General features: G+C 52.8%; 1 protein-coding gene across 1 annotated transcript; it reads left to right on the plus strand.

The window, feature by feature from the left end:
- Nucleotides 1–813: 813 nt before the first annotated feature.
- On the plus strand, nucleotides 814–27,203 carry Map2k3 (mitogen-activated protein kinase kinase 3). The gene is made up of 12 exons (XM_003465955.5): nucleotides 814–1,050; nucleotides 15,100–15,166; nucleotides 15,508–15,556; nucleotides 16,402–16,515; nucleotides 16,757–16,876; nucleotides 18,054–18,170; nucleotides 18,947–18,998; nucleotides 20,377–20,504; nucleotides 20,851–20,928; nucleotides 24,590–24,729; nucleotides 25,562–25,607; nucleotides 26,138–27,203. Exons 1-12 carry the CDS (start codon nucleotides 1,002–1,004, stop codon nucleotides 26,219–26,221), a joined length of 1,044 nt encoding a protein of 347 aa, XP_003466003.2. The 5' UTR covers nucleotides 814–1,001; the 3' UTR covers nucleotides 26,222–27,203.
- Nucleotides 27,204–27,295: the final 92 nt, after the last annotated feature.

A 27,295-nucleotide genomic window follows, 5' to 3' on the forward strand; every position in this document is an offset into this window, starting at 1 on the left:
ATGCATTGACTTATCACTAGACACCAGCGGGTTCACCCTTGCGTTCCCGCCCTGGCACGGTGCCCGGCACGCGCTGGCGCTCTCGCAGATGCTTGCTGATATAAGACATAGATGTGTGTACACTGGGCAAGGTGCTAAATTCTTTACAGCAGTCGATCAACAAGCATTTATCCACCTCCCGCCATCGCCTGGCTCCTGTTCTCATCAGCTGTGCGGGGTGGGGTGGGGCAGAGCTGTTATCGCCGCTCACACACAGGCGGAAACGGAGGCTCAGGGAGTCACCGACTTGCCCAAGGTCACCGGGACTACAATGTTGCCAAGTCAGACCTGAACCCGGGTCTCAGGAGTGCACTTTTAACCCTGCCGCAGCATCCGTCCAGTGGGGTACCCTCGGGATCTCAGGGTTTTCCCAGATGACGCACAGACTAGTCCACGCGGGGCGCCTGCAGGGGACCGCGGCGGGGGCGATCCAGTGGGGCCAACGGAGGCATACGAGGGCCCAGGCCGGTGCTTGACAGGCGGGAGGCGGGCGAGGTGACTTCTAGGGAGGGGGTGGAGCTTGCGTTTGGACGGGCAGGCGAAGGGAAGTGGTTCTGGTTGAGGAGGGGCAGAACCTGACTGGGTTTGGGTTTTCTGAGTGGCCGGCGGGCTTGATAGACGGTGGGCGGGGCTGGACCTGAGTTCCTGGGCGGCAAGGCTTGTGCTTGACAGGCAGGCCCTGGCCGGCGTCTGATAGGCGGGGGACGGGCCCTGGAGACGGGAAGGCCAATTAGCGCGCTTGGGCGGAGCCTGCGTCGGCGCCGACGGTCCGGGCCCCCGCGGCGCTGCACAGTCTAGGTCTGGCACCGCCTGTTGCGGGCGCGTTCCTGTCTCCGCCGCTGCCGCCTCTGCTCTTTTTCCGCGTCTGGGCTGTCCGCCCGCAGCCATGAGCACGCTCGGCCCCGGTGGAGCCTGCTGCCCTCTAGATTAGCCGCCGCCGCCTCCTGAGATCCGCCTGCAGCATGGAGTCGCCTGCTTCGAGCCAGCCCTCCAGCATGCCCCAGTCCAAAGGTAGGCGCGCAGCTGGCACCGCGGCCTGACCCCTGCGCCCAGCCGAATCGGGTCAGGCTGTGAACACCGACCTCCGTGTGGTCCCATTCTATCTTTTGTCAGGACTAGAAAGCAGTACTCCAGCTCAGAACCCATTCGTTTGGGCCCCGGCCCGGCCCCAGACGTGATCTTTACCTAAACCTCCTACTTAGTTAGGCCTTGGAACTGTACCCGTGCCGTGACTCCCAGACTGGAACCTCGTTCTGCTCTCCTCACCCTGGGTCCCCAGGTCCCCAGGTTCTCAGGTTAGGAATCTCACCTTGCTCCCCTCATTGAGGCCTTGTGGTGGTAGTCTGGGCAGAAACTCAGTTGGTCCCAGGTGTGCTCGTTCTTACTCTGCTCTTATTCTTGCGTGGGTCATTGGGCTGCACCAGCACCTCCGCCAGCCCAACGGGGCTGTATCCAGCTGGGATTTAACTCTTAGTCTCCATTTGGGCCACACAGATGTTACTGTTGTTGGGAATTTCCCCGTGTCGATAGTGCGGGTGCCCTGACTACACCTCAATTCAGAACTCCCTCTTCTCCCCTCTCACAGTTCTTTGTATTTCTACACTAGACTTACCCGGCTGGCCTGCACTCCGTCCTGCAGCCCTGTCTGTATGGCCACTGGGCTTCTCATCCTTCCCCAGCGCAACCCCCTCCTTTGGGCTCCTTGAGTTGCAAACTGCTCTCTGCACTTAGGGAGCTCATTCCCTGTTGTGCCACCGACTCTTCTGGGTGGACCCCCATTCGCAGCAGCCTGTCCCTGCTGCCCAAGGCCTGGGCTGGCTGCCAGACCAGGGTGCTGGCTGTGCAAGGGGGTTGCTCTAGTCTTCAAGTAATTGGCCTTCCTGGAAATTTTTGTGAGGTGGCAGTGGTGGCTGGGGCAGCCGCAGCAGCAGGATTTGTCACGCGGAAGGGGGAGGACGAGACTTGGAGGGCAAAAGGGGGATTTTTTCAGGAAGAGGAAAGGAGATTTTTTTGGCAAGTTGGAGTCTCAGTAAGCTAAGTTGTGAGAGTCCCAGACCGGACATAGCTGTAATGAATGGGCTGACTCGGCTCTCTCAACCTGCTGCTGTCTCACCCGGCCAAGCCTCTTGATGTCTCTTGAGTTCAGTTTCATTATCTATAAAGTGAACATCAGAAATGTGACGTAAGGTCATGACTGCAGAAATGCTTTAAGCAAGTGGGTGAGATTGTAAAGAACTCAGCACACACTTAGCACATAGTAGGTGCAGAGGAAGGAGCAGCCACTGCAAACCTTGTTATTGTTGCCACTTTCCTTGCTGGAAAGGCCTCAGCCAGGTGAGGTCAGGGCCTTATCTTTGGATTGCAGCAGAGAGGGCAGAAGGTACCAGCAGACACTCAGAGGGTTCATAAGGAAGGGGGCCCTCCTGGAGGAGCTCAGACCTGGAGAAACCCAGGGGTCCTGGGGAAGATGTGGGCCCTTCCTGGCCCCTGCTCCTGGCGGCTGTCGTGGCTGTGGGCTGAGGCGGGTGGGCAGAGTAATTATGTCTTACATAAGTGGGAGGCTGGATCCCTGACCATTGCCTAACCACTGTGAGTAACTTCGGAGGCACTCGCTGGGGAGGTGGCGGGGAGGGACTTGCCATCCTCAGACCTCGTGGGACTTGGGAACCGGGAAATCAGACGCTTTTGGAAATCAGACACTTTGCTTGGGAGAGCTAGGGAAGGGTTGGGAGCAGCATTTGTTTTTTGGAGGCATCTCTTCCAGGCAGGAGATGCCTCATCAGAACAAAAGTTGCAGTTGTGTTAGTGATGGGAGAGGGGGGTCATGGTGATAGGAAAAGGTGCTGTGGAATGGAGGGTAGTGCGACTGACCCCCATGTGCAGTATGACTTGAAGCCTGACATTGCTGTCCCTGGGCCTCTCTGCAGACAGTCATGATAGACTTCCCGCTTGTGGAGTCAGATAACAGATGATGCTGGGTGCATTGGCTGGAGGTCAGGGTCTTCCCTGACCCTGGGGGACCCTGTAGCCTTTTTAGGATCTGGAGAAGAATGTGAAGGGGAGCCACAATATCCTGTCACCAAAAATCTTAAGAGCTACCACATGTCAGGTTTTTTTCCATGTGCCGCTCACATCGGTTCCTGACAGGTAAGAAGGCCACCATATGCCTTGACAAGACCACATAACTGTGGAGGTAGGGCCTCATCATATTGGTCCCCACAGTATCCTCCCAGTGCTCTCTTGTCCCCTTCTTGCACAGGGTGCCTGAGCTGAGCTGTAGGATGCCCCATCCCTTCCCTGCATGACACCAGTGCCTGGTGGTGTCTCCTCAAGGCCAGCCAAACCTAGAGTGTGGACCAAGGCGGAAGTGCCACCTCTTGTGTGTACAGACTCTATAGCTGTCATATTGCACGGTCATAGCAATCCCATCCATTGGAAAGCTAAGGTCTCCTGGAGAGTGACTGAAATGAATCTACAGAGCAGGGTCCTCACCAGTGCCCTCCCTGTTCTGGGCACTGAGCCCCAGCTTAGAGTTCTTCTCCACCTTGTCAAAGGAATTTGAACAAAGCAGGGAGTGGCTGGCACAAGACCTTACTGAAGCTTTACCTTTGAGCTTCCTGCCTGGCAGCAGCTGTCTAACCTGTCCCCGTGTCACAGGCCTGGGGAGTTTTCCCTGAGTGCATGAGGTCTGCTTCCTTGCATCCGATGCCAAGGGCAACTGGTGTTGGGGACAATGTGCAGGGGCACACGTGGTCAGCAGGGTCTCATTCTGCAAGCTGCATTTGTCCTTGTGTCATGTTGCTGCCCCTGCTGTCTGGGAATGCCACTGCTGGGCACTGCATAGTTGATCTTAGCATGGCTGCTCTGGCTGTCCAGTAAAGCTGCAGGGAGCATTGTCTCAACCTGGGCCTCCTGCTGTAGTTGCAGGTCTCCTCCTGTGCCGGCTATTGGAAAGATTGGAGGGTGGCACCTCTGGGACTTCCCCCACCCCTGGTGTGACGCACAGGAAACTCTCTATCAGCCAGCCTGTGGCTCAGGCCCTGGAGGGAGCAAAGTTCTCAGCCGGCCATGTGGGGAGCTGGCTGGGGCAGCCAGGCTTCCGGTGGGTGAGTCAGCGGGCACTAGGTGCTGACTCACCCACCGTGCATGCCAGCCAGCTACAAACAGCTTAAAGGGGCAATGCCCATCGGCCTCATGGCTGAGAGGGGGCTTTAGTCCTGCTCCTGCAGGATGGCTACCGGAAGTAGCCCGTCTTCAACCCAGGCTGGGCTGGAACCCTGGGGCAGGCCTCCTGTGTCAGTCCAGGAACTTCCTCTATTAGGCAGAGGGCCCTGTTTGTTCTTCCTCATCAAACAGGAGCAGTGGTAGTGGTTGTTTACTGCCCTTGTGCCAGGGGATTCCTTAGGCTCAGATGTGCAGCTGGGGGCTCCGAGGTGGCCAGAAGCAGAGGCAGTACAGGGTCAGCCAGGTCAGCCCAGGAGGGACTTGGGCCCCAGTGTCTGGTGGCCAGTGATGTGAAGAGGTTAAGAACTCAGGCTCTGAAGTCTCACTGCTTGGGGTCAGATCTCAGCTGTACTGCTTTTGCAGTACCAGACAAGTTGCACCCGGTATATCTCTGTATTCTGTTTCAGTCTCCTGAGTATGGCCCAGCTTTTAGAGAAGAAGCCTCAGTTTCCTCATCTGCAGAATGGGAAGGGAACACAGTGCAGGAATCCCTCCTCAGGGCAGGAAGTGGGGGTGCAGCCTTGGCTCTGGTGCTATAGGTCTGGGTTTGAATCCTGGCTCCTCTGCTTCTTCCTTACCTGGCCAAGTATAATGTGCCCTCTCTGACAGTCAGTCTTCTTTTCTGGGCAGTAGGAGTAAACAGCCCTCCAGAGTGGTGGTGAGATCAGAGATAGTGCTTGTCAAGTGAATGGCATCTATCATTATTTTGTTATTGTTTTGGTTGTGGCTGCTGTTCATGGGTAGGGGATGAATAAACAGGACTGGGCTTCTGAAGATGTGTTTGTTGGCTTCATGACATAAGGCTTTTCTGGCCATAGGATCCTTTAATGCTGGCTAGAGTTTATCAGGCTTTAGGATTGCTTACCCTTCTGGTCTTAAAGAGCTTTGCACCTCTCACCTCCCCCACCTCTTACTTTGATATCCAGCATTAAAGAGATGAGTGAGGGCAGATCTGGGAGGTGTAGGGCAGGAATCGGACACAGCCTCCTGGACCAGCCGCTCAGCTGGTGGAACTTCTTCAGTGCCACGTATGGTGCTGACCCGTGGGAGGAGTAATGTGTGTCCTGGACATTCTTGCGCCTTCTCGCCATGTCCCTGCTGTCCCTCATTGCAGTCACCACTTGTTCAGTGGTTCCTGTAATGTTTCTTCCCTGCCAATGGCCTGGAAAAGATGCAGCTCAAGACAGGGCCAGGCAGAGGGAGTCGCAAGCTGCTGACCCCTGTGTGTGAGCCCATGACCAAGCCTGTGTCCTGCCCTGTGATCCCTCCTTGTCCTGTGCCATTCCTACAGGTGAGCCTGCCGTCCTCTCTCGTCTTAAAATTGTAATGGTATTTGTGATTGTATATTTAAATTGCAAATTTACTCTCAAACATGAGAAAGACACCTAGAATGTACCTCTGTATTTTTTTTTTTTAAGGTTAAATGAATTCAGTGTGCACAGTCCTCAGCTCAGCTATGAAAATCCACCATGACCGTGGCTCTCAGACTCTGGGTCTGCCTCTCCCGTCCTCTTCCTCCTCCTTCACAGTCATCCTAATAGTTGTCTTTATTATTTTAAAAATTGAACTTCATTGTGTATGTGCCTGTTTAGTTCATTGTCCTATAGAATTCCTAAGCTGGTGTCCATGCTGAGGTCCACAGTGCAGCTGTGTCTTCCAGTCAAGCTGTGTGGCCTCAATTTCTTCGTCTGCACAGTGGGGATGGTACTGGAACCTAAATTGCAGGGCTGTCATGAGGGTTCAGTGTGTCGATCACTGGAGTGCTGAGTGGCGGTCAGCCGAGGGTGAGTGTGGTTGTGGCTGCTATTGGATTAAGTGAATTTTTCCCACCTGGCCTTCAAGTAGGGCAATGCTCAGTCTGTGAGATGGTGTTAGTGGGCCTGACTTCCCTCACCTGCATCAGTGTGCTAATGTCACCACACTGGAGTCTTGTCCTGAGGATGACATGAGCCAGAAGGTGCAAAGTGACAGGCCAGGCTTCTTGGGTCAGGGCTGTGTAGGGCCTTGAATGTTCCGTGAAAAGGTTTGGGCATAATCAGAAAGTGAATGGGGCCCAAGGACCATCATCAGCACCCAGTAAGTGGGTGCTTTGTGGTGACTGGTGCTGCTCAGTGTGGCTGGAGACGTGTCCCAGACTGCTCTGGTGTGAGGCTGGAGAGACCCTGTCTTGCCTTTTCCCTGTCTGACTTGGCTTGGCCTTCTAGTGGACCTGATAGTCACTTGCTGGCATTGCCCATCCCACCCAGGTGACTTTCAGGTAACAGGGCTGGCTGTGGATCCAGTTTTCCCTTGACCTCTTACTGACTTCCCCAGCCTCAGTGTCCTCCTCTGAATGAGAGGGAATAAGCAGCAGCCACCTTGGGCTGGGGATATAACTCAGCAACATAGTGCCGGCCTGGCACCTGCAAGATCGTGAGTTCGATATCTTGTACCGAAAAGAAAAGAAAAGAAGCCACCTCTTGGGGCTGCTGCTAAGGATGAGAAACAATGATATCTGTCAAGTCCAGGGACACTTTAGATGCCTCTCAGTGCCGAGTGTCATAGTTTTGTCACTGAGACAAAATACCCAACACAAAGGAGTAGTTTATTTTGGCTCATGGTTTTCAGGCCATCGTCCCCTGGCTCTAAGACGGATGGCATGGCAGAGGGACATAGTGGAGGAAATACGATTTACATCATGGCAGCCAGGAAGCAGACTGTGAAGGAAGGAGCTGGGAAGGGAGAAACCCTTCCAGGTCACTCCTCCAAAGATCTGCCTCTTCTGGACCAGCGTCACCCAGAGTTAAACACAGAAAGTGCAGGAAATCTGTCCACCACCACCTAACAGCAATCAGCTATGAGCACTTAGGATTCAGTCACCTCCCTAAAGCCCTGCCTATGAGTGCCCGAGACTTTTGGGGGAACATCTAGGTTTGAACCATAATACCAAGCTTGAAGTCATGTTTTGGTGTTTTTATCACCAAGAATATCTTTTTAGGTCTCTTTCCCTATCCTATGATTTGTAAGACTTTGCTAAGTAGTAATGAGAATGAAAGTAGGGGCTGGGATGTACAGCTCAGTGGTAGAGTGCTTGCCGAGCATTGCAAGTTCCTGGGTTGCATTCCCAACACTGCAGTAAAATAAAATAAAATAAAGTAAAATAAAATAAAATAAAAGCACAGAGGGCACTAGATGTGGATTCATATACTCATCTGCCCAAACAGCAGCTCAGCTGGCCTGGATGGCCTGGCTGCTTTCCTTGTGCCAGGTGGAGTCCTCCAGGAGCCTCACCTGTAACTTGAGCACAGAGCCTTCAGAAGTCCTGGAAAGGGTCCATGCCAGTCTTGGTCTCTTGAAACCTGGCGCACTGGGACCTGTCCCATAGTCAGGGCCAGGGTCAAGGAGGTCATCGACCAGGACCATTGTTTTTCAAAGTAGCAAGGTTTTATACTTCTTTTTCTTTTCTTTTTTGCTTGGTACATTTTAGATATACATAATGATAGCATGCATCATGGGGAATTTGTACCTGTGCACGATATAGCTTGCTTCTTTTTTATTTTCCTATTTCCCTCTCCTTCTTCAACCCCTCTTTTCCCCCTTATTTACAGAAGCTTTGTTTCTATTTTTTCCTTCTGTTCTTTTTTCTTCTCTTTCTTCCTTTCTGCCTCCTTATTGTTGTAGTCAGGGGTTGTAGTCATAGAACAATTGGAATCAGGACACAGAATTTATAATATTTATTTTATGATAGTCACCCGGAGTTAAACACAAAATGTGTAGGAAATCTGTCCACAACACTGAACACTCAGAATATTCAGCGTTGGGCCTGGATCCCACAGCAGGGTCCCACATGAGTCCAAATGAAGACCTAAAGCCCATGACAATGCCTCCCGTGAGTCCAACTGGAGGTCTAGAGCCCAGGAGAAGGACTCATGCCCGTTTGTTTTGTGGATCTGTGCTGGGAAGGCCCAAAGGTCAGCAGTGGAAGCCAGAAAGTCTATGCCAGCAAGGTGAAGGAGCTGTGCTGGTAGGTTGAGGGTTCTACGCTGGAACTGAGAGGTCACGCTCAAAATAAGAACCAGGGCTGCCCTGAAAAGTAGCACAGCCATCCTCAGCGACATGGAGGTCTGGAGCTCCTCTGACAATGAGAACAGTTGAGTACATGCCAGCAAGCCAGCATGATGAGTTTGTCCTGGAGATTAAGCGGCACACGTCTTCCCCATCCTCCCCTCCGGAGCCAGGAAGTGATGCTCAATGTAAGGACCAGAGCTCCCCCAAAACGAACCACAGCCACTCTCATCAAGGTCCCGAGCTTCTCCGATGACACTTCTCCGGTCGAACTCACACTGGGGAAGCTAGTCATGATGAGCTCTTCCAGGAGAATCAACAGCTCAAAACAGCAACATGTAGAAAAACCCGCAATGCCTAGTCTCTTCTTCTCCATGTCTCTATCGAGGCTGACAACTGTCCTCAGGTGGGCCATCTATGCTCAGCACCATGCTGTTTAATTCAGCTGCTGTTAAATTGACCACCATTTTTTAATCCATAACACTTCTCACTTGTTCCCTTCTCATTGAACATTTCCCTCCTATTTTCCAATATCTATTTGACCAGAACCATTTGTTCAAATGTTTTATACACACAATTCATTTATTACGTAGCAGGGTGGTGTGCTCGTCATCCTGTTGTATGAATGAGCAAACTGACGCTCAGAGTCGGGGGATGACTTGGCCTCCATCAGGAATGTGTGCCCTGGGAATTGCTTGTCTTCTCCTGCAGACCACTGCATCTGTACCTATGCATAGAACACCAAAGGAGGAAACTGAGGCTTTGGGGAAGTGTGTCCTGCTCCTGGTTACACAGCAGCCCAGGACTCCTGGCACTGTTCCTTATCAGTTGGTCTCTGCCAGAGTGGCTTGGAGCAGATGTTGTGGTGGTTCTGCTGCAGGTTGGGCAAGGCAGAGGTGTGGGCCTGGTCCGCTGCTACCCTATGTGTCAAGTCATGAGAGTTCTGGGGCTCTAGCCTCAGCATCTGTGCTGGACTCCTGACATCACTGCGTTTCTAAGCAGCCTGCTGCTGGGTGCCTTATCACAAGGACCTGGCTGCCTCTTGTAAACAAGGACATAGGTTCAGACCCTGAGTGGTGCCAGGACCTGGGGCTTAAACTGTTCTCTTTCTTATTTATTTTGTTTAAATAGCACACATTTAAGTTGCTGATGTTACATACAGTCAGAAATCTCAAAGGGACAAAAGGATAATTTCTTACTTCTCTGTGGAATGTTTTGCATAGAGACAAGGATTTTCTTTTATCACAAATAACATTTGGCACTTGCTGCCTGGGAGATAGCTCCTGGCATCTGCCAAGGGTCCCAAATCACCTGTGCCAGGCTTTAGATTTTATAAACCCTGCACCTCGGTTTCCTCATCTTTACGATGGTGATCATGCTAGTTTCTGCCTTATATGGTTGCTGAGAGAGCTAAATGAGACAGCCTGCAGGTTGTACAGTGCCTAGCCCATGTGACTGTGTCTGGACACCTGCATCACTGTGTTCATGCCACCAGCTTTTCCTGAGGAAATGACAGGCCAGTGGGCACGAAGTAATAGGTCAGGCTTCCTGGAGTGGAGCTGTGAGGGGCCTTGGATGTCACTGGAGAGATTTGGGCATAATCAAAAGTAGCTGAGTAGCTGAGGAACACTGCTGTCAGCCAGTGCATGGCCCAGATCAGGCGTGGAGCAGCTGCTCATGGAACGGTAGCAAGAGCTGTGGTGAAGGGGAATGGGCATGTCGATGGCCCCTGGGGATGAAGGGCCCAGCCCAGGAGGTCTGCTCTTGGGGAAGGAGTGGTGATTGACCTGTGAATCCTTAGCGTCCAGGCCCCTGTGCTGGGTCTGCCTGCTGCTTACCCACCCAGCTCCTGCCCTTCTTTGCCCCTGCTGTTCTGTCTCTTCCCCACATCTCTCTCTCGCCTCTGCATCCTGGGTATTGTTGGTGCTCCTGCCCTCGATGTGGTCATTCTGGCTGAAGGACCACTGCTCTGCTTGTGTGTGCTGGAACTTGTTGAACAGCACCCTGGCCTCTGCCTGCCAGATACCTGTCCCTTACTCCGCCCAAGATGTGACAGTCAGAAGTGTCTCAGACACCACCGCAGCACCTGGCTTAGGACTGACCCCAGAGGCTAGCCACATTGCCTGCTGGCTGTGGAGAAGGAGCATGGGCCTGAGGGGGGATAATGTGGAAGCCCTAGCAGGGAAGCAAGCCCCTCGACATTGCAAGATCCAGAGGTACCCAGGGCTCAGAGGCAGACCTGGCCAGGCGGCCATATGCTAGGCGGGGAGGACATGGCCAGGTTCAGAAGCTTCATGCCATTCTCCTTTGGCCTTGGCTTGTCGCTCACCTGTGGAGAGGAAGGACAGGTGGTGCTGGTGCAGGGGGTCCCCATGAGGCTGGATGGGGTAGGGCCCATGTGGTGGATAGTAACTGCTAGATGAAGGAACCCTTTCTCCTTCCTGTGGCCTAGGTGTCCTTTCCAAAGCCCCAGGACAGGGCCCTTTCCAGGTCTCTGCTTGATTCTTGTGTATGCTTGGATCTTTGGGAATCTCTCTGAAGGCACCTGAGAGAGAGAGCATGTGTGTGTGTCAAAGGCATGGATGTTTCTCCCAGAATCAGAACCTGTGAGAAAGACCCAAAATATCTACAGGTTGGTGAGCAGGTGTTGCTTTGGTCATATGAACCTTGAGATGGGCTGTGTGGGATTGGCGTGCGGCTCCTCTAAGAGCATCTTGCTCCATGGCTGTCTCTGCTGACAGTGGGATGTCAGATCAGCCTTCATATCCATAATCCACTGCACACCCACCTTGTGACTGCCACCATGTGTCTCTCCTCGAACCCACTCAACACTGCAGACCATTGCAAACCTTTCCCTCATGGAGCTGCAGAGGCCTCCTGGGGCAGAGGTTAGTGCAGTCTCAGCTGTGGGCTTCTGGGCATCTCTTATCTAATCTTCTCAAGTCAGGCATTGCTGAGGCACAGGCACTGACAACCCTGAAGGTCCATCTGTATCACTATATCAAACCCTGATGCCCAGAGAGGTTCACACACTAGGCAGTGGCAGAGTCATAGTTGAACCCAGGCTGCTTGGCTCCTGAGCAGCTTCTCTGAGATACAGCTACAGAATGGTGACTGGTGAGAAGTGGCAGGAGAGAGGCCAGTAGGATTCAGGGAGAGTTAGTAGCAGGGGAACTTTGCTGCAGTGGTCAGGGAGCCTCTCTGAATAGGTGGCTGGCAAGGTTATGGCCCACTTGGTATAGAGTTTCTGGGCAGGGCATTCTGGGCAGAGGGAATGGCATGTGCGAAGGCATTGAGGTGGCTCATTTAAGCCATGCTGCATGCTTGTAATTCCAGCTACTTGGAGGCTGAAGTAGGAGGATTGCAAGTCCGAGCCAGCCTGGGTAACTTAGTGAGATCCTATCTCGAAATAAAAGTGAAAGAAAGGGTTAGGGATGTGGCTCATGGTGACCCCTGCATGTGCCTGGCACGTGCAAGGCAAGTTTGGTGCTGAAGAAGAAGACTCATTTGAGGAGTGGTGAGGGCAACAGTGGAGCAGGCTCGAATGAGGGTCTGGAGAGAGGAGATAAAGATGGAGCTTGATCTGAGGCTGGGTGTGGCCTCAGGTCAGCTGCGAGTTCTTCTCGGCCTGTTTCCTCACTCCGTGTTGGGAGGTGCTGTGGGACCCGCGTGGCCTGAGGATACAGACCTGGCACTGGGCTCGTGTGCACAGGGACTCCGTGAGATGACGCTGGCAGGCCTGTAGGGCTTTGCCAGTGGTGGCCCGAGAGCCTGTGTTTGTTGTGACTACGGTCACCACCTCAGGCTGCACCTGGGTAGCCCCAGGCTGTCTGGCCATCTGGGCCCAGCCCTGACGTTGATAATCATGGTAGTGGTGGCCTGAGGCTTGTTTCTGGGCAGTCTCCGTGGTGACCTCACCCACTGCCTATGACAGCTGGTGTGGATGTCCCACAGAGCCCAGGTCACTCCTGACGCAGGCTGGTGTCCCTGCGGAACAGGTGGCAAGGCCAGGCTGTATGCTGCCCAGCCTTGGAGGAGGGGTGGCCTTAGCACCCAGCCTTGCTGTAGACAGGGTCATGCCCTTGACAGGTGGGGAAACTGAGTCCTGGCAAGGGGACATCTTGCAGCCTCCCTGACTCTGCAGTGTAAGGTGGGTGGCAGGCTAGAGCCAGAGGCAGCCTGAGATGGGGGTTCAGCTGGAAACTCCTCAGAGGAGGCCAGGTCTGTAAGTGTCAAGGGCATGGGTCTGAGGCTCCAGAAGAGTTTCACTTTTTATCACAGGGTATTTTATAGTTTGGGTAAATAAAGTTAATAAAAACTACCTATATTCTCGCTAGGGTGGACTTTCTTCCAGTGGTAATCATGGTGATCCTTCACGGACCATTAATAGGGTCACCTCTTGTGCACTTGCCCAGTCTTCTGGCCTTCAGGTGGGGCGGGTGGGTGCATTTCTGCCTAGCTCTTCTTGCAGATAGGGATCCCAGTGCCAGGGGCAGCCCCGCCTGGTTTCAGAGCTGGGTACAGAGATTCCCTGTGGCTGCCTTACTCCAATTGCAGTGCGACTCTTGACCAAAGTCCCTGACATGATCTCCTGGAGCACTGGTGACTGTGACCCAGAGGCAAGCAGATGGGCCTCAGGAGCTGACAGCTCTGCACATTATGGCTTTTCTCTTATCTCAGCTCTGTAGAATGTCTCAGCCCTGGGGAGTCCTGAGAGCTGCTGGGTCCTCAGGCTAGCTTCCTGCCTTCCTGTTCAGCGTGAGGTCCCAGGCCTGTCCCTCCACCACACAAGTGCTCTCTGCAGGAGGGTATTGTGGGCCCCACCTGGCCCGTCTGTTAGGCCTCCAGGTCTGCATGCTCAGTAGCCCAGTGAACTGCCTGCCTGCCTGGCTCATGAACACAGCTCTGAGGCTGTTGTAACAGGGTTGAGGGTGGGTCCCATTCTGGTTCACAGGTGGCTCCAGAGATAGGGACCCTGTCAGGTGGTCCCTAGGCTCTGAGTGGCCGGCAGCTGGAGTGGCTGGCATCAGTGATATGGTGATGGTGGTGCACAGGGTGAGCTGTGTAGGTGGCAGGAGTCCTTTGCAAACGGCATGTGTGGGGCTGGCATATTACAGCCTTGAGTGGCTTCATGGAGCTGTGTTTGAGTCTTAGCTTTGTGGCCCGGTAGTGCTTGGTGCCTTGGGCAGATGCCTCAGGAGAGTTAATCTGGGGACATGTAACAGGCTCTTGCCTTCTTTCATCCTGCCTTTTCCATTCTTGATGGCACTGTGCCTTTGTCAGAGAGTGCCAGCCCAGCTGTGCTCTGCACTTGTTAGGTACACATTCTCTTGAGCGCCAGTCAGTACTGGGCACCTGACCTCCCCCTCAGAAGCCTGAAGTATGGATATGAGACCTAGGCCTGTTGGTACCATGCAGAAGGCAGCAGAGGTGACAGTTTGATGGTGTTGGGAGTGAGGGGGGCGCTGGCTTTTGCCTCTGGGGCAATCAGGTCCTATTGGAGCTCGCTCTGGAGGGCAGCCTGGCAAGATCTGGCCCTGACCACAGGGAGTTGCTGGGTTGGAGTTCACTTTGTCTTATCTCCTCACTTCATGGATACCAGGCATGTGGGTATCCTAGAAGGCATGTGGGCTGGGGACAGTGGCTTGCTCCTCACATGTGTGTGACCATTGCCATGGTTTCCAGTGGTGTCAGTGCCCCTACTACATAGACGGGAAGCTGAGGCTGAGAAAGGTGGGGACTCCCAGGCCCATGTGTGGGTGCTGGCCCCAGGTGTGGCCTTGGCCAGAGGCTCCTGGCCTGCAGCTACCCCAAGTCTCCAGCCACATGAGGCAGGCCTCTGTGTTCTGGAGTGACACACTGGGAGACTGAGACTTACAAGGGATGGGCAGTGTACCTCAAGCCTGAATGGAACTGGGTCTGTCTCAGACACCGTCCAAAAGGGGCCATTGAGGGACAGTCTGGGCTCTGGTATGTGGCTGTGGGCTCCTTGTGAGTCTGAGGCCTGCCGTAGTGAAGCCTGCAGACTCTGTGGCTTCCCGCAGTCTAGAGGCTAGAAGTCTGAGGTGAGATGTGGGCCGAGCCCATCCAGGCCTGTCTTTGGCTTGTAGGTGGCCATCTCTGCCTGTGGCTCTTCACTTTGTCCTCCCTCTCTGCCTGTCTCTGTCCCAATTTCCTGTTTTATAAGGACACCAGTCATACTGGATTAGGGCCTACCCTAGTGACCTCATTTAATTTAATTACCTCTGTAAAGACCTCATCTCCAAATAAGGTCACATTTTGAGGTCCTGGGGATTAAGAAAGAATTTCTGAGACACACAGACCTTCTGCAGGGTCAGGAGTGCTGGCAAACCCCAGCACTTGGAGCTGGCCCTGCTCTGTGCAAGCATGTGGCCTGTGGGTGCCCGATTTCCATGTCCATCCTCATGTCTGCTGCAGAATGGCCTGGTCACCCCTACTTAGTCCAGCCCCGGGGCAAGGCATACCATGGCAATAGGTGCACTAGTAATGATGACTCAGTTGTAGCATGGCCTCTGGGAGGCAGGTAGGTGTGCCCTCTCTTTCCTCGCTGGCCACCGGGACCGTAGGTGTCCAGCCCTTGGCCCTCCTTGCCCTGATGCCCCAGCCAGGAGGGCTTACTTGCTGGACATCTGAACTCCTCTCTTTGTACTCATCATCAGGGGCCCACGTGACAGAGAGGCCTGAGTGATCTCTGTCCTCTGTTTTATCCCATCCAGGCGACATAGATGAACGGAGGGATTGATTGGACATCTTCCCTTTTTTCCATTTTAGGAAAACCCAAGAGGAAGAGGGATTTACGGATAACCTGTGTGTACAAGACCCCTGCGCTCAACCCCACGTGAGTCTGCCTCGGTTTCTTACTCCAGCTCAGACAGAAGAGGCTTTCTGAAGGGTCTTAGTGGAGAGAGCAACCATTTGGGTGGGGGCTGGCTCCTTGCCCCTTGCCCTGTGCTGAGTAGTGTTGGACTAGGTGGGTGGCCATGGATACTAGCAGTTATTACCTGTTTGCTCTCTCCCCTAAATCCTCACCTTGGAGACTCTATTTAAGGCCACACTGGTGGCAACTGATGAAATGAGGTGGCCCCAGGACAGCTCCCAAGACTCTTCTTGCCCCCTAGTCCTTCCGTCGGTTAGAGTAGCAGTTCTCTCTGAGGCTCATGGGGTATGCTTTCTCCACAGACCGCCCCGGAACCTGGACTCCCGGACTTTCATCACCATTGGAGACCGAGTAGGTACCAGCGGCACTGGGTGGGGCCTCCCACTTCATCTGACAAGGGACCATTGGGAGGTGGCTGTGGTGGTGGACAGTCTGAGCTCTAGAAAAGAGCTTGCCCTCACCTTGGAGGCTATGGCCCTAGAGGGGGGTAACAAACCTGCTTCCAGGGGCCTTGGGTATCTCAGAGTCTCTGACACCTGTGTCATCTGAATAGTGTGTTGATCATGCAGGCTTGTGGGCTACTAGAGCTGTGGAATCAGACCTAGCCTATGCCTGAAGTCTGCATTGTGCATGATGCTTGGGAGGGTACTAGGTGCAGAGAGCCTGACTCAGGGACCCTATGACCCTGAGGGCATGCTGGGGCTTCCTGGTGCATCCCTGAGGCCTCTCCTTGGCTAGTCACACCTCACTGACACTTCTGTGCCCAATGTACTGTTCATCTATTTGCTTGTTGCCCATATGTAGCTCTTCCAGTGGAAGGAAGCCCTTATGGGGCCAGACCTTTGTTTTCTTTCTGAGTCCCTAGTGCCTGAGATGGGCTTACATACAGTAAGTGCTCAGTAGATAGTAATCAAACAGATGATTCCTTCCACCAGGGTGGGATGCTTCTTATGGGCCCCTTGGGGATTGGTGCTGCATCTTATTTTTTTATTGAATTTTTTTCTTTGCATCTTTTTTATAGAGGACAGTATGAACTTTAGAGTGTAACTTTCCCAAGGTTGTACAGTAGGGAGAGGCTGGTACAGGGTTCAAATTCAGACCTGATTAACTTGTTCTCTGTTCTATCCACTGGATGAGGGATAAGGGCCAACTCTTGACTCAGAGCCTTCTAAGTTCTCTCTTTTTTGCCCCCTAAGAACTTCGAGGTGGAGGCTGATGACCTAGTGACCATCTCAGAGCTGGGCCGTGGAGCTTATGGGGTAGTAGAGAAGGTTCGACATGCCCAGAGTGGCACAATCATGGCTGTGAAGGTAAGCTTTGCCCAGCCTGCTCCAGCCCTTCCCTGCCAGGAGGTAACTAGAAAGGCTGCCCGGAGGAGGCCCAGGGTTGAGCCTACAAGGCAACCTCTTGCAATGTGGCTTTGTCCCTTTCTGTGAAGAGAGATGGGGAAGAGCCTTTCAAGGAAGGCTGGGCCATGTTTCCCCCAGCTTCCACATCAGGGTGAGGGTGCTTTGCCTGCCCACCCCCGCTGAGCTTCACCCTTCCCTGCAGCGGATCCGGGCCACTGTGAACTCCCAGGAACAGAAGCGTCTACTCATGGACCTGGACGTCAACATGCGCACAGTCGACTGCTTCTACACTGTCACCTTCTACGGGGCCCTCTTTAGAGAGGTTTGAGGAATAAGAGGGGCTCCTGTCACCTTCTTGGAGGGTTCTCTACAGTGGAGTGTGGGGCAGGCAGGGACCAGCAGCCCCTGTTATTCTGTCCCTCCTGTGTGCCGGATGCTGAAGACTTGCATGTCGTAGAGGCACCAAACATAGCACCTCCCTGCTTACTTGCAGAGAGCACAGGTCCGGGGCCAGGCTGTCTGGCACCTCTGCTTCCAAGCTCTTCCTACCCTGCCTTGCCCTGCCACATGCCTCATTTTCTTTGTCTGTAAAATGAGGCTGTGATTGTGTATGCTTTCTTCATGTCACATGGAGGTGAAATGACGTATTGTGGGCCTGGTATTCAGTGACTGCTGCAGTTTGTGTGACCATCTGCCTCCTGGCAGCAGCACCCAGGAGGGCTGGGGATGGGCCCCAGACAGGGAGCAACCATGAAGGTTCTGAGTTGGATGCTAGGGTTCCAGGAAGGACTGGGCATTAAGGGGACAGAGGAGTTGAAGGTGAGGCTGGGTGCAGTACCTGGGGAGTGGAAGGATGGGGCTGTCACCCTGGAGCTGTGGCAGGTGATGTGACATGCTGGCCTGGGGTGAGGAGGGGACAAGTCAGGATGGCCAGCATGGCTTGCAGTTGAGACTTAACCATCTTCACAGAGCTGTTGGGTGGTCCCCGGTTGGCATCCACCCTCCCTCATTCTCTGAGACCTGAAGAGTCCAAGCCTCCTCTCACCTGGTAGGCTGAGCACCCTTGTGAACCAGGCCCAAGCTGGTGGGGAGGCCAGGTCTGGGTGCTGCCAACCTTCGATGTCCTGGATGTGTGGGGGTGTACCAGGAAGAGAGCAGGTTACTGCAGGAGGGGGAACCATCTGCCAGGGCAGAGCTGGCCCGGGGGACAGCCTGGCTGGCTGTGCCGTGGAATTAAGGGAAACGAAGGTGGTAGAGCCCGGAGGCCAGTACAGGAGCTGGCAGAGTAGTGACAAGGACCAGGTGGGGCAGAGCAGGTTAAGTGGGCCGGGCAGGTTGGGTGTGCCAGGTAGTGAGGGCCATGCAGATGGGAGAAGGCAGGAGGCCGGGTAGGAAATGCTGGGTGGGTGGGCACTGTCTTGTTCTAACGGTGGCAGTGGGGCTGTCCTGTAGTAACACTGGGCCTGCAAGCCTGGCTGAGGGCTGGGTATCGTCTGCAGGGGGATGTATGGATCTGCATGGAGCTCATGGACACATCCCTAGACAAGTTCTACCGGAAGGTGCTGGAGAAAAACATGACAATTCCAGAGGACATTCTGGGGGAAATCGCTGTGTCTGTAAGTGGCTGGGCCGGTAGGTGGGCATTTCCAGGGCACAGCCAGAGGCCCAGACTCGCCTGGGAGGATTGACTTAAGCAAAGCAGCTACTCCTAGAGGACCATCTCCTCCCCATAAGACAAATGCCTCCTTAATAAGGAGACCCAGGGCCCAGTGCTCCTAGAGTACACAGATTTGACAAGTCCCTGCCTCTAGGCCTTCCAGTGCATCTCTCATTTGGAACCGTTCTTTGAAAAAAGATTTAGTATTTTCAGTGCCTCATACTAAGGGTGCTGTGAGGCAGTCCACAGAGATGCCACCTGAGATGGGAAAAAAATTTGCTTTTTGAGTCTAAAGGTTTCTAGATGAAGACAGCAACTCCAGGCTTGCACAGACATCCTTGCATCCAAACGGAAAGGGAAATGCAATTGTGGCTACCCGTGGTTCTCAATTCTAACTACCTCTGAAAACCTTAAAACATCCCATGCCACAGGCTTTCACTGCCAGGGCCTCAAGGAGATTGCTCTGCTGAAGCAGGCAGAGGATCAGGGAGCCCAGTGGGCCATGGTGATGCCTTCTGGCAGGGTAGCCTGGGATGTGTAGGAGTCATCTGCAAGTCCTGTGAGACTTGGGAGTGAAAGGAGAGGCAAGAGGCCAGTGAGTATGCCCAAGATGACCGAGATGCCAGGGACACATGCTGGGGTGTGTGGAGGGGTGGGCTGCAAAGCTTTGTCACTGTTGATGCCATCTACAGTAATATCAGCCCCATCTTTCCTCTCTTTCCTATCCCTATGCAGATCGTGCGTGCCCTGGAGCACCTGCACAGCAAGCTGTCTGTGATCCACAGAGGTCAGTACTCCTACTCTGCCGGCCGCATGGGGCTGGGCAGACCAAGGCTGAGGGAGGAGTACACCAGGTGCCTAATGTGCTCCAGCCTGGCTCTTTGCCCAGATCTGCTCTGATTTGTTGGTGCGTGGAGTGCATACTGGATGCACCTGTGTCCTGGACATGGCTGACTATTCTTTCCTTTCTTTTTGTCTTTCTGAGACAGAGTCTCTCTATGCAGTTCAGGCTGGCTTTGAGCTCGCTTTGTACCCAGGCTGGTCTCGAACTGACAACCCTCCTGCTTTAGCCTCCTGGAATTATAGGCTGTGCACCACCATACCCAGCTCGTTCTTGCCTTGATAGACAGTTGACATATGTGAAAGCCCAGTACCATGCATGCCACCCTGAGTCCAATTTTTGTTCATAGCTGTGGATCCATCTCTGCCAAGATGCATGTGCGCCTAGCCCTTTCTGGGTCCCCCTTCTATCTGCTGTCCTGTGCCCATGGGACTTGGTTTGTGCTGATCTTGGACTCTCATGGACTTCATGGTGTTGGACTCAAACGGGTTCTTTTAGTTGATTCTGCTGCTGAGCTCCAGGCAAACAGACTTTTTTTTTTTTTTTCAGTAATACTGGGGATTGAACCCAGGGCTTTCCACTCTGTGCTACATCCCCCAGTCTTTTCTGATTTTTTTAATTTTTAATTTTGAGACAGAGTCTCAGTAAGTTGCCTCGGTTGGACTTGAACTTGCAGTCTTCCTGCCTCAGCTGTGCAGAGTGCTGTGATCATGGGCATGTGCCACCATGCCTCGCTTAATTTACTACTTTTTTAAAAATGAAGGCTGAGCTGCCATTAATGTGTTGATGTCCATCCAAGTCCCTGTCCCTAGGTCACAGTGGTCTGCACTTTGGCATGGAAACTTCTTCTTTTTTTTTGCACAATTTCTGCACGTAGGTCTTCACAGAGACATATGGAATGCCTGTGTCGTGTGTGCATTTGCCTGTTGGTTCCCTTCTGTATTGGTCACCTATTCTGTTGTGCATTGACCCTGTCCCCATGCAATAGCTGACTCTGCTGCATACCTGTCACCTTGTGCTGCCTGAATCTTGTGTCCAGAATGGGAAGCATGGGCATAGGTGACTCCCTAAGTGATGCGTTCACAGCCACGTTTTCCTCTCTGTGGTAGAGGCTGGGGAGGCATGTCCTGGCTTTGTCTCCCAGCTGTGTGGCCAGGGTCTGGCGTGGCACGCCTTACTACCTCAGTTGCCTTTTGGGATCTTTGAGCCCTGGTAGTATCACTCCATGGGGTCTTGGGCCTGGGAAGGGCTGCAACAGCTGGAATGTGACGCTGCTCTAGGCAGGCTACAGAACTCGGCTGAGAAAGGCTGTTCTACCCTATAGATGTGAAGCCATCCAACGTGCTGATCAACAGGGAGGGCCACGTGAAGATGTGCGACTTTGGCATCAGCGGCTACCTGGTGGACTCTGTGGCTAAGACGATGGATGCTGGCTGCAAGCCCTACATGGCTGTGAGTGGTGCATGTCTGGCTGTGCTGGGAGAACTCTACCACTGGGGTTGGGACAGGGCCTCTGCCACTATGTTCTCTGCACAGAGGAGCCCTGCATCACTGTTACTTGTGCCTCAGAACACCCCATTTGGATATAGGGTTCCTTAGGCACTGAGAGGCCAGGTGTTGGCCATAGGGAAGAGTTGGGCCCTGGCCTTCACTGGCCTCAGTTTCTTCTTCTATTTCATGGGCAGATACAACAGGTAGGTAGAACATGGTAGGTAGATACATGGGCAGGCAGAACATGGTGTGCACTCAGTTTTGGTGTGGAAGAAGCTTATGCCCTACTGATCTGTCTGTCTTGCAGCCAGAAAGAATCAACCCAGAGCTGAACCAGAAGGGCTACAACGTCAAGTCTGATGTCTGGAGTCTCGGCATCACCATGGTACTCCCTGGGGCTAGGTCCTTGCTGGTTAGGTGGGGCTGGGTGGTGCTGTGCCTAGGTCATGGCCTTATGGAGACTGGAAAATATTTTAGGTTTTAGAAAAATTGTTGGCTTCAAAAATCTAAGGTGAAAATGTGCTGTCAGAAATTTCTTTGTGTGTCAGGGAATGTCTGCGAGCATATGGTGATGCCTTGGTTTAGGTATCATGAGAGGTCTGTGACATCAGCCTCTGGCTTGTTGGTGCATGTTGAGAAATCACAGCCAAAATTGAGCTGTTCCTATGCAAATAATTCCTGAAGCAAGATAGAAAATCTTGACAGGTATTTTTCCCAGAAGAAATTGTGTTTCTTGTGAGCATCTGATTCATTTCCTTGGGCAGGTGAGGCTTTTCACCCCTGGGCCTGTGACGCTAAGGGGGACCCTGAAATGGGTGGCTGTGACACCTCTGAGCTCCAGGTGGAGGAGTGGCCCTTGCTTTTCTAGAGCTGCCTGGTAGAATCCCAGCCTTCACTTGGGTAAAGTCACGTTCTCACTTGACACTGTGACAGCTATGTGGAGGACAGATTGCAGGGACAGGAGAGCGATTAGGATGTTTCCTCACCAGTCTCAGTGTACCTGAGGAAAGGCTGTGGGGAACCATGTTGCAGCAGCATGGCTGCCTGCCTTCGAGGTTAGTCCAGTTGACTCAGCTGACTGCAGTGGTCTTTAGTTCCCCTTCCCCATCCCAGCTTCTGGAACTAACGCACCTTCCCTGGCCCAGAGAGCCTGGCCTAGGGTCTCCCCTGCCTCAGTCCCCTTGCCTGTTGGTGTTGAGGGCAGGAGTTATCAGGCAGAATCAGATTTGTGGTAAGAAGGGATTGGCGTACTTTTGGGTTCTCTGGGCCCCTAGCAGGGTACCCCCCAGCCCAACTCTGGCCCTGTCCTCCAACAGTTGCGTTAGGACCCTTAGCCGAGGGTTCAGCCTGGCCAGATACCCTACTTCACTTCCAGCCCTGCACCTCAGAGCAGCTGTATTGCTGACTCACTGCTTATAAATTGGGGATTCTTAGATGTGATCGCTTGCCAGAACAACTCACAGAAATCAGGGACAATCTCACTGCTTACTCCTGTGCTCTAAAGGATGCAGTTCATGAGTAGTCGGGGAAGAGTGGTGGTAGTTGGAGGTACCTAGTCAGTGCTTCTGTCTGTTCGCCAGCCTACAGGCTCCTGGAGGCTTTTTATGATGCTTCCAGTTTCCAGGCCTCTAGGAAGGTGCCAGTTTGGATGGGAGGTGTCAGCTCTGGTTGCTGATCTTCCTGCTGCATCTGGTGTTGCTGGACTGGAAGCTCCTCCAAAGGCCTTATAAGCGTGGGCTCCTCTGAGCAGCCTCCCCGTGGCTTCCTCACATCGGCCCCCTTGTTAGGAGGCCATGTTAGCGTGGCTCAAATGCTTTCATGGCAGCCTGCTCCCAGCTGGGAACTCTATTCAGAGGTCGGCTTGGCATGGGCTGAGTTTTGCTTCTGCTTCCTTGCATTGGCCCAGCACTGAAGCTTACCCAGGTTCAAGGGGAGAAGGCTCTCCACGTCTGGAGAACCAGCAGCTCTCGAGGAGACCAGCCACCCAGTATAGGAAAGGTTCTCTCCAGAAGTTGCAAGTGGAGTAGAACCTCAGTGTAAAACAAGGGAAGTGAATCAGAGCCCGAGTATAAAGCACAGAGCAAATGCAATGGGATCCTGGTATAAAAGAGAGGAAGTGGAATAGAACCCTAATATAGAACAGAAGCTAGACCCTATTTTAAAACGGGAAAAGTAGGGGCAAGTTTTCTTTAGAGACTCTCTTTCTCCCTTTTGCTAACTGCCGATAGTGTGAGTTTCCTGCTGTTGCTTCTTTGTAAAAGAAGTTTGTTTTTTCCACTTAGTGTTATGCATGGTTCGGATTCCTCTAAGCTATAAACCTTGTCAGCATCTCCTTAAAAGACTTTACAGCCATTTACTTGACTGTACTGAGGGTTGCTTTACTTTTCCTGGGGTGACTGACAAGGCAGAGTGGCATGTTCTTGCAGGTGGGCACTGGTCCTGGGAGCTTGCACATATTGCAGGACATCAGGGGATTCCCTAGCAGTCAGGTCACACTTGGGAAGGCTGTTGGCCTATAACATGCAGTGGCCGAGCACTGGCCAGGTTGGTGTCACTAGAGGCCTCATGGGTCTGACTGCTGCCACCTTCCCTGAGCCTGCTGCTTGTGGGGAGCCTGGCCCTTGGTGTTGGACACTGAGGCTGCTTCTAAATGTTTCTTCTGAAAGGTGACACTGTACCCTGCATCTTTGTGCCCAGAAGCAATTTTAAAGTTTTTCTCATTTGAAAAAAATTACCAAAAAAGGAATTATAAGATCAAGACTTTTCTGGTTTTCTGATTATAAATTCTACCTGATCTTTCCCTGGCCACTCATAGAGGGGCCTCATGTTTGCACATTGGAATCAGTGGACATTATAAGGGACAGTGCCCTGAGTCTGCAGGACTTCATCCTCTGCACACCGGCATGCACACAGGGTGACATTCACTGCCAGTGGCTTGTGTGGGTCACTTGCTGCCAAGGGCATGTTTATGCCTTGGCTGGAAAAGGGCCCATAGCCAGATGGGCAGGCCCTTTCCAGCGCACTAATCAGTGCTTATTTGGGCACCAGTTGCTAACAGACACATTTATCTGAGCCGAGGTCTCTTCTGTTCCACACAGTGATTACAGCCTGTCACTGAGGGGCCTTGTGTTCTACCAGACAGGGGCCTGGGCTATCCTGACCTGTGTTTTCATCCCAGTAGCCAGGCTGGGAACCAGATTTGCTGTAGCCTGGCCAGTCTATTCCACAGTGATGTGGCCCACTTCAGATAATGATAGGGCCAGAACTGAGTGGGTATAGAGACCAGTTGACTTGACATGGCCTGTGAAGGGTGGGATGGGGGGGGCCCTGTCTCAGCAGGAGGGTGAGACCATGCCAGCCACTTATCCAGGAGGAGGTCAAAGCAAGAGTGTGGAGCTGAGAAGGAGGAAGATGCACTGTGAGGTGTGGGGAGGGGGCTACAGAGAAGGAGGCACAGACTCCCATGCTGGTGGGTCCAGGGCAGAACAGAGGGAGCCAGTCAGATGCAGGCCTCATAATGTCACGCTTCTTCACCACTGCCTGACAAGAGACTTGAATGACAGTCATTTCAAGTAGACTGAATAAAGGACAGTAGACAGTCAAGTCTGTAATGGGAGGACATTAGGGAAGGCAGTGGCTTTTGGGAACCACAGATCTGAGACTTGTCTGATCCTTAACAGCAAGGTGACCAGAGCTGTCAGCTCCCTAAAGTTTTCAGATCAGTTTTCAGGCATGGAGGTAGAATCTGGCTTATTAGGTAAAATGTTACACATTCAAACGATCTGAAAGACTGATGGTTGGGTGTGCCCTATGAGTGGGTTCTTCCAGTTGGGTCAGGGGTGACAAATCCAGGGTGAAAGCCCCTGGCTTTCATGCCTGGTCTGCTGTGATGTGCAAGGGAGGTTATGATGTGCTCCGTGGGCTGCATTATTGTCTGACTCTGGGTGCTGGGCCGGGATAGGCCAGTACTTCCAGCCCCTGTTTCTGGTTCATAGTGTGATTTCATCTTGGGCCTGAGCCTGCTGTCCCCACTCTCCCCATTACAGATTGAGATGGCTATTCTACGGTTTCCTTACGAGTCCTGGGGGACCCCGTTCCAGCAGCTGAAGCAGGTGGTGGAGGAACCATCCCCTCAGCTCCCAGCAGACCGTTTCTCCCCCGAGTTTGTGGACTTCACTGCCCAGTGGTGAGTTGCTGGCTCTTCCTGGACCACAACATTTTTCTTGTAGCAAATAGCCTGCCTCACAACAACCCCGGTATCCAAGTGTGGAAGGCAGAAATATAGCATAAGGAAAATCTGACCAAACTATGGTCCTTAGGGGAGGTTTTAGTGCAGTCCTTTTAGAAAACAGTGGATCCAATAGATAGGAAAAGAAACGAAAGCATATGGAAGATACCAAGTGCATAAACAATTTTGCTTTTATTGATATCTAGAATTTTGTATTACATTAGGGAACACATCCATAGAAGTTGTATAAATACCATGTTTAGGATACAAAGGAAATAAGATGTGCAGAGCAACATTATGTGTTGTTTTTAAACATGTATGTTTTGTGTTGTGGGCAAAGAGATACTTGGAGGAAAATTCATAGCTTTTATTTCTTCTACTAGAAAACAGAAAAAGCTGAAAACATTTTGAGCCCAGCAGACAAAAGTCATTGGTCTGGTTGACCTCTTTTAGTTGGGGACTTTGCTGTCCCAAGACCAGTGACTAGGTGTCTCCTCTCTGATTAAGGATACCAAATATGTGATAGTTAGGCAGAGCATGGGTTCTTGTCAGGGAAATTCTTTGTATCACTGTGTGAGCAGGAAAACACTAAGACCCTTAAAGGTGGGAGGAACTTGCCATAAGTTTGCATGTGTGGATCCCCATTCTATCTAGAGAGGTCCCCAGGTGGTCCAACCCCTCATTTCCTGAGCCCCAGGAGCACACAGGCCCTACTGCTGGATGGAGAGTCCAGGTTGCTGGGCTTACCTGCTCCATGCCAGTGTCATCAGCCTGTCCTGTTTTCTCCTAGCCTAAGAAAGAACCCTGCAGAGCGCATGAATTACCTGGAGCTGATGGTGAGTGTGCGTGAGAAGGTGTGGACTCTGCAATTCTTTGGGGCTGGGCAGCTGCTGGTGGTATTCACTGTGCACAGGGGTCAGCCCTTTCCTGGTCCTGTGCTCATGCATGTCAGTTCTTGGTCACTTACCACCCTTGTGAAGGTGCACAGGTGATGTGGCAGGGCAGAGGGACCATGGTGGCGTCAGGGAAGGCTTCCTGGAGGAAGGGCCTTTTGAGCCGAGTCTGGAAGAATGAATAGCAGTCTTTGCCCATAGAGAGAAGGGTGTAGAGAGTGTTCAAGCACAGGGCCCAGTGAGGGCAGAGGCCTGGCCATGTGAGGAAAGCAAGTTTAGTGTAGTGTGGCTGGAGAGCAGCCACAGGAGTCCAAGGAGGAACCACAGTGCCCTGACAGTCATGGGATGCTGGGATTCTAGGAAGGTAAGGAGGAGTTTGCCACGCAGCAGGAGCATGTAAGAGCTGGGGTGGCTTGGGGGAGGGGTGTCTCCCCCTTGTCTCACACAGTGACTGTGCCTTCTGTCCCTGCCAGGAGCACCCTTTCTTTACTTTGCACAAAACCAAGAAGACGGACATTGCTGCCTTTGTGAAGGAGATCCTGGGAGAGGACTCATAGGGGGCTGGTTTGGAACCCTACTTTGGCCCTCCAGAACCCCAAAGCTCTCTCTGTTGGGGCAGTGCATGCCCACAGTCATAAGCTACTGCCATCCTGGCCCTGGGTGTTCCGGGAGGAATTGAGGGGGCTCCTCTCACTTGGCTCTGCAACTAGCCATTTGCCCCAAGTGCCAAAGAACCAGACCTTCAGGAGCTCCTGGCTGGGCCCGTGTGGGACTCATTAGTGCCTCTGACCCCACTGCTCCAAGGACCTTCAGTCTCTACCCCAGACCCTGGATTTGGAGAGACCTGGATGCTTCTGCCGGATGCTGCTTCCTCTTGCAGAGAAGCAGCCAGTGCCCAAGTGGTCAAGGTCGCTGCCTCAGCCCAGCTCGGATGTCACCAAGTTGTATATTTTTTATATCTCAACTCAATGGACTTTGCACATTCTGGACTAGGGTGGCCACACCTTTATCCTGGCCTCAGTGTGGAGGACACAGTAAGGGGATGAGCAGTGTGAATCCCTGCAAGACTCCCACAAGGGAGATGCCTTGAGCCTCTGAGGCCTTCATCTTAGCACGGCAGACAGGACCTCCAAGGGGTGCACCAGTCACCTCTAAGGGTGTCTGCTCACCTTTTTTTTTTTTTTTTAATTTATCCTCTGTTGACTTTTTCTTTTGCTTTCTAGGGTTGGCTGTTTTTTTCTTGCATGGTTTGGAGCCCATCACTTTTCTTCCACTTCCTGGGATACCAGCAGGGGGAGACCTATCCCTCTGCCCAAACTGGCTTCCAGAGGCCGACCTCAGGTCTCTGCTCAGAGTGTGACTGGGAGCTGTTCCCTCACTCTTTTGAGAGTGACCAGCTTCATGGGGGATGTGGATTTGCTTTGGTGTTATTTTTTAAAAAAAATTGTTTGTAGACAGGCCTGCCAATCTTGGTCTTTTTCCCAGTGGGACAGATACCTTGTTGCTGTTTTAATTAAAAAAAAAAAAAAGTGGGACAAAGGTTGCATGAGACTGTGTGACAGTAGTGAATCCCACTCCTCAGAAAAGTGGGCTTCCGGGACAGCTGGAGGGTGGTGTGACTGAGGAGCTGG

The sequence above is a fragment of the Cavia porcellus genome, unplaced genomic scaffold (assembly GCF_034190915.1).
Source record: "Cavia porcellus strain 051 isolate PalLab524CR breed Dunkin Hartley unplaced genomic scaffold, mCavPor4.1 scaffold_32, whole genome shotgun sequence".
In the NCBI taxonomy this organism is placed as follows: Eukaryota; Metazoa; Chordata; class Mammalia; order Rodentia; family Caviidae; genus Cavia; species Cavia porcellus.

Bases quoted from the DNA above. Each gene is read 5' to 3' on its own strand.
- Map2k3 (XM_003465955.5), top strand. From the start codon at position 1,002: ATGGAGTCGCCTGCTTCGAGCCAGCCCTCCAGCATGCCCCAGTCCAAA. The intron at 20,505-20,850 runs GTGAGTGGTGCA...TCTGTCTTGCAG, and splicing joins GCTGCAAGCCCTACATGGCT to CCAGAAAGAATCAACCCAGA. The intron at 25,608-26,137 runs GTGAGTGTGCGT...TGTCCCTGCCAG, and splicing joins TGAATTACCTGGAGCTGATG to GAGCACCCTTTCTTTACTTT.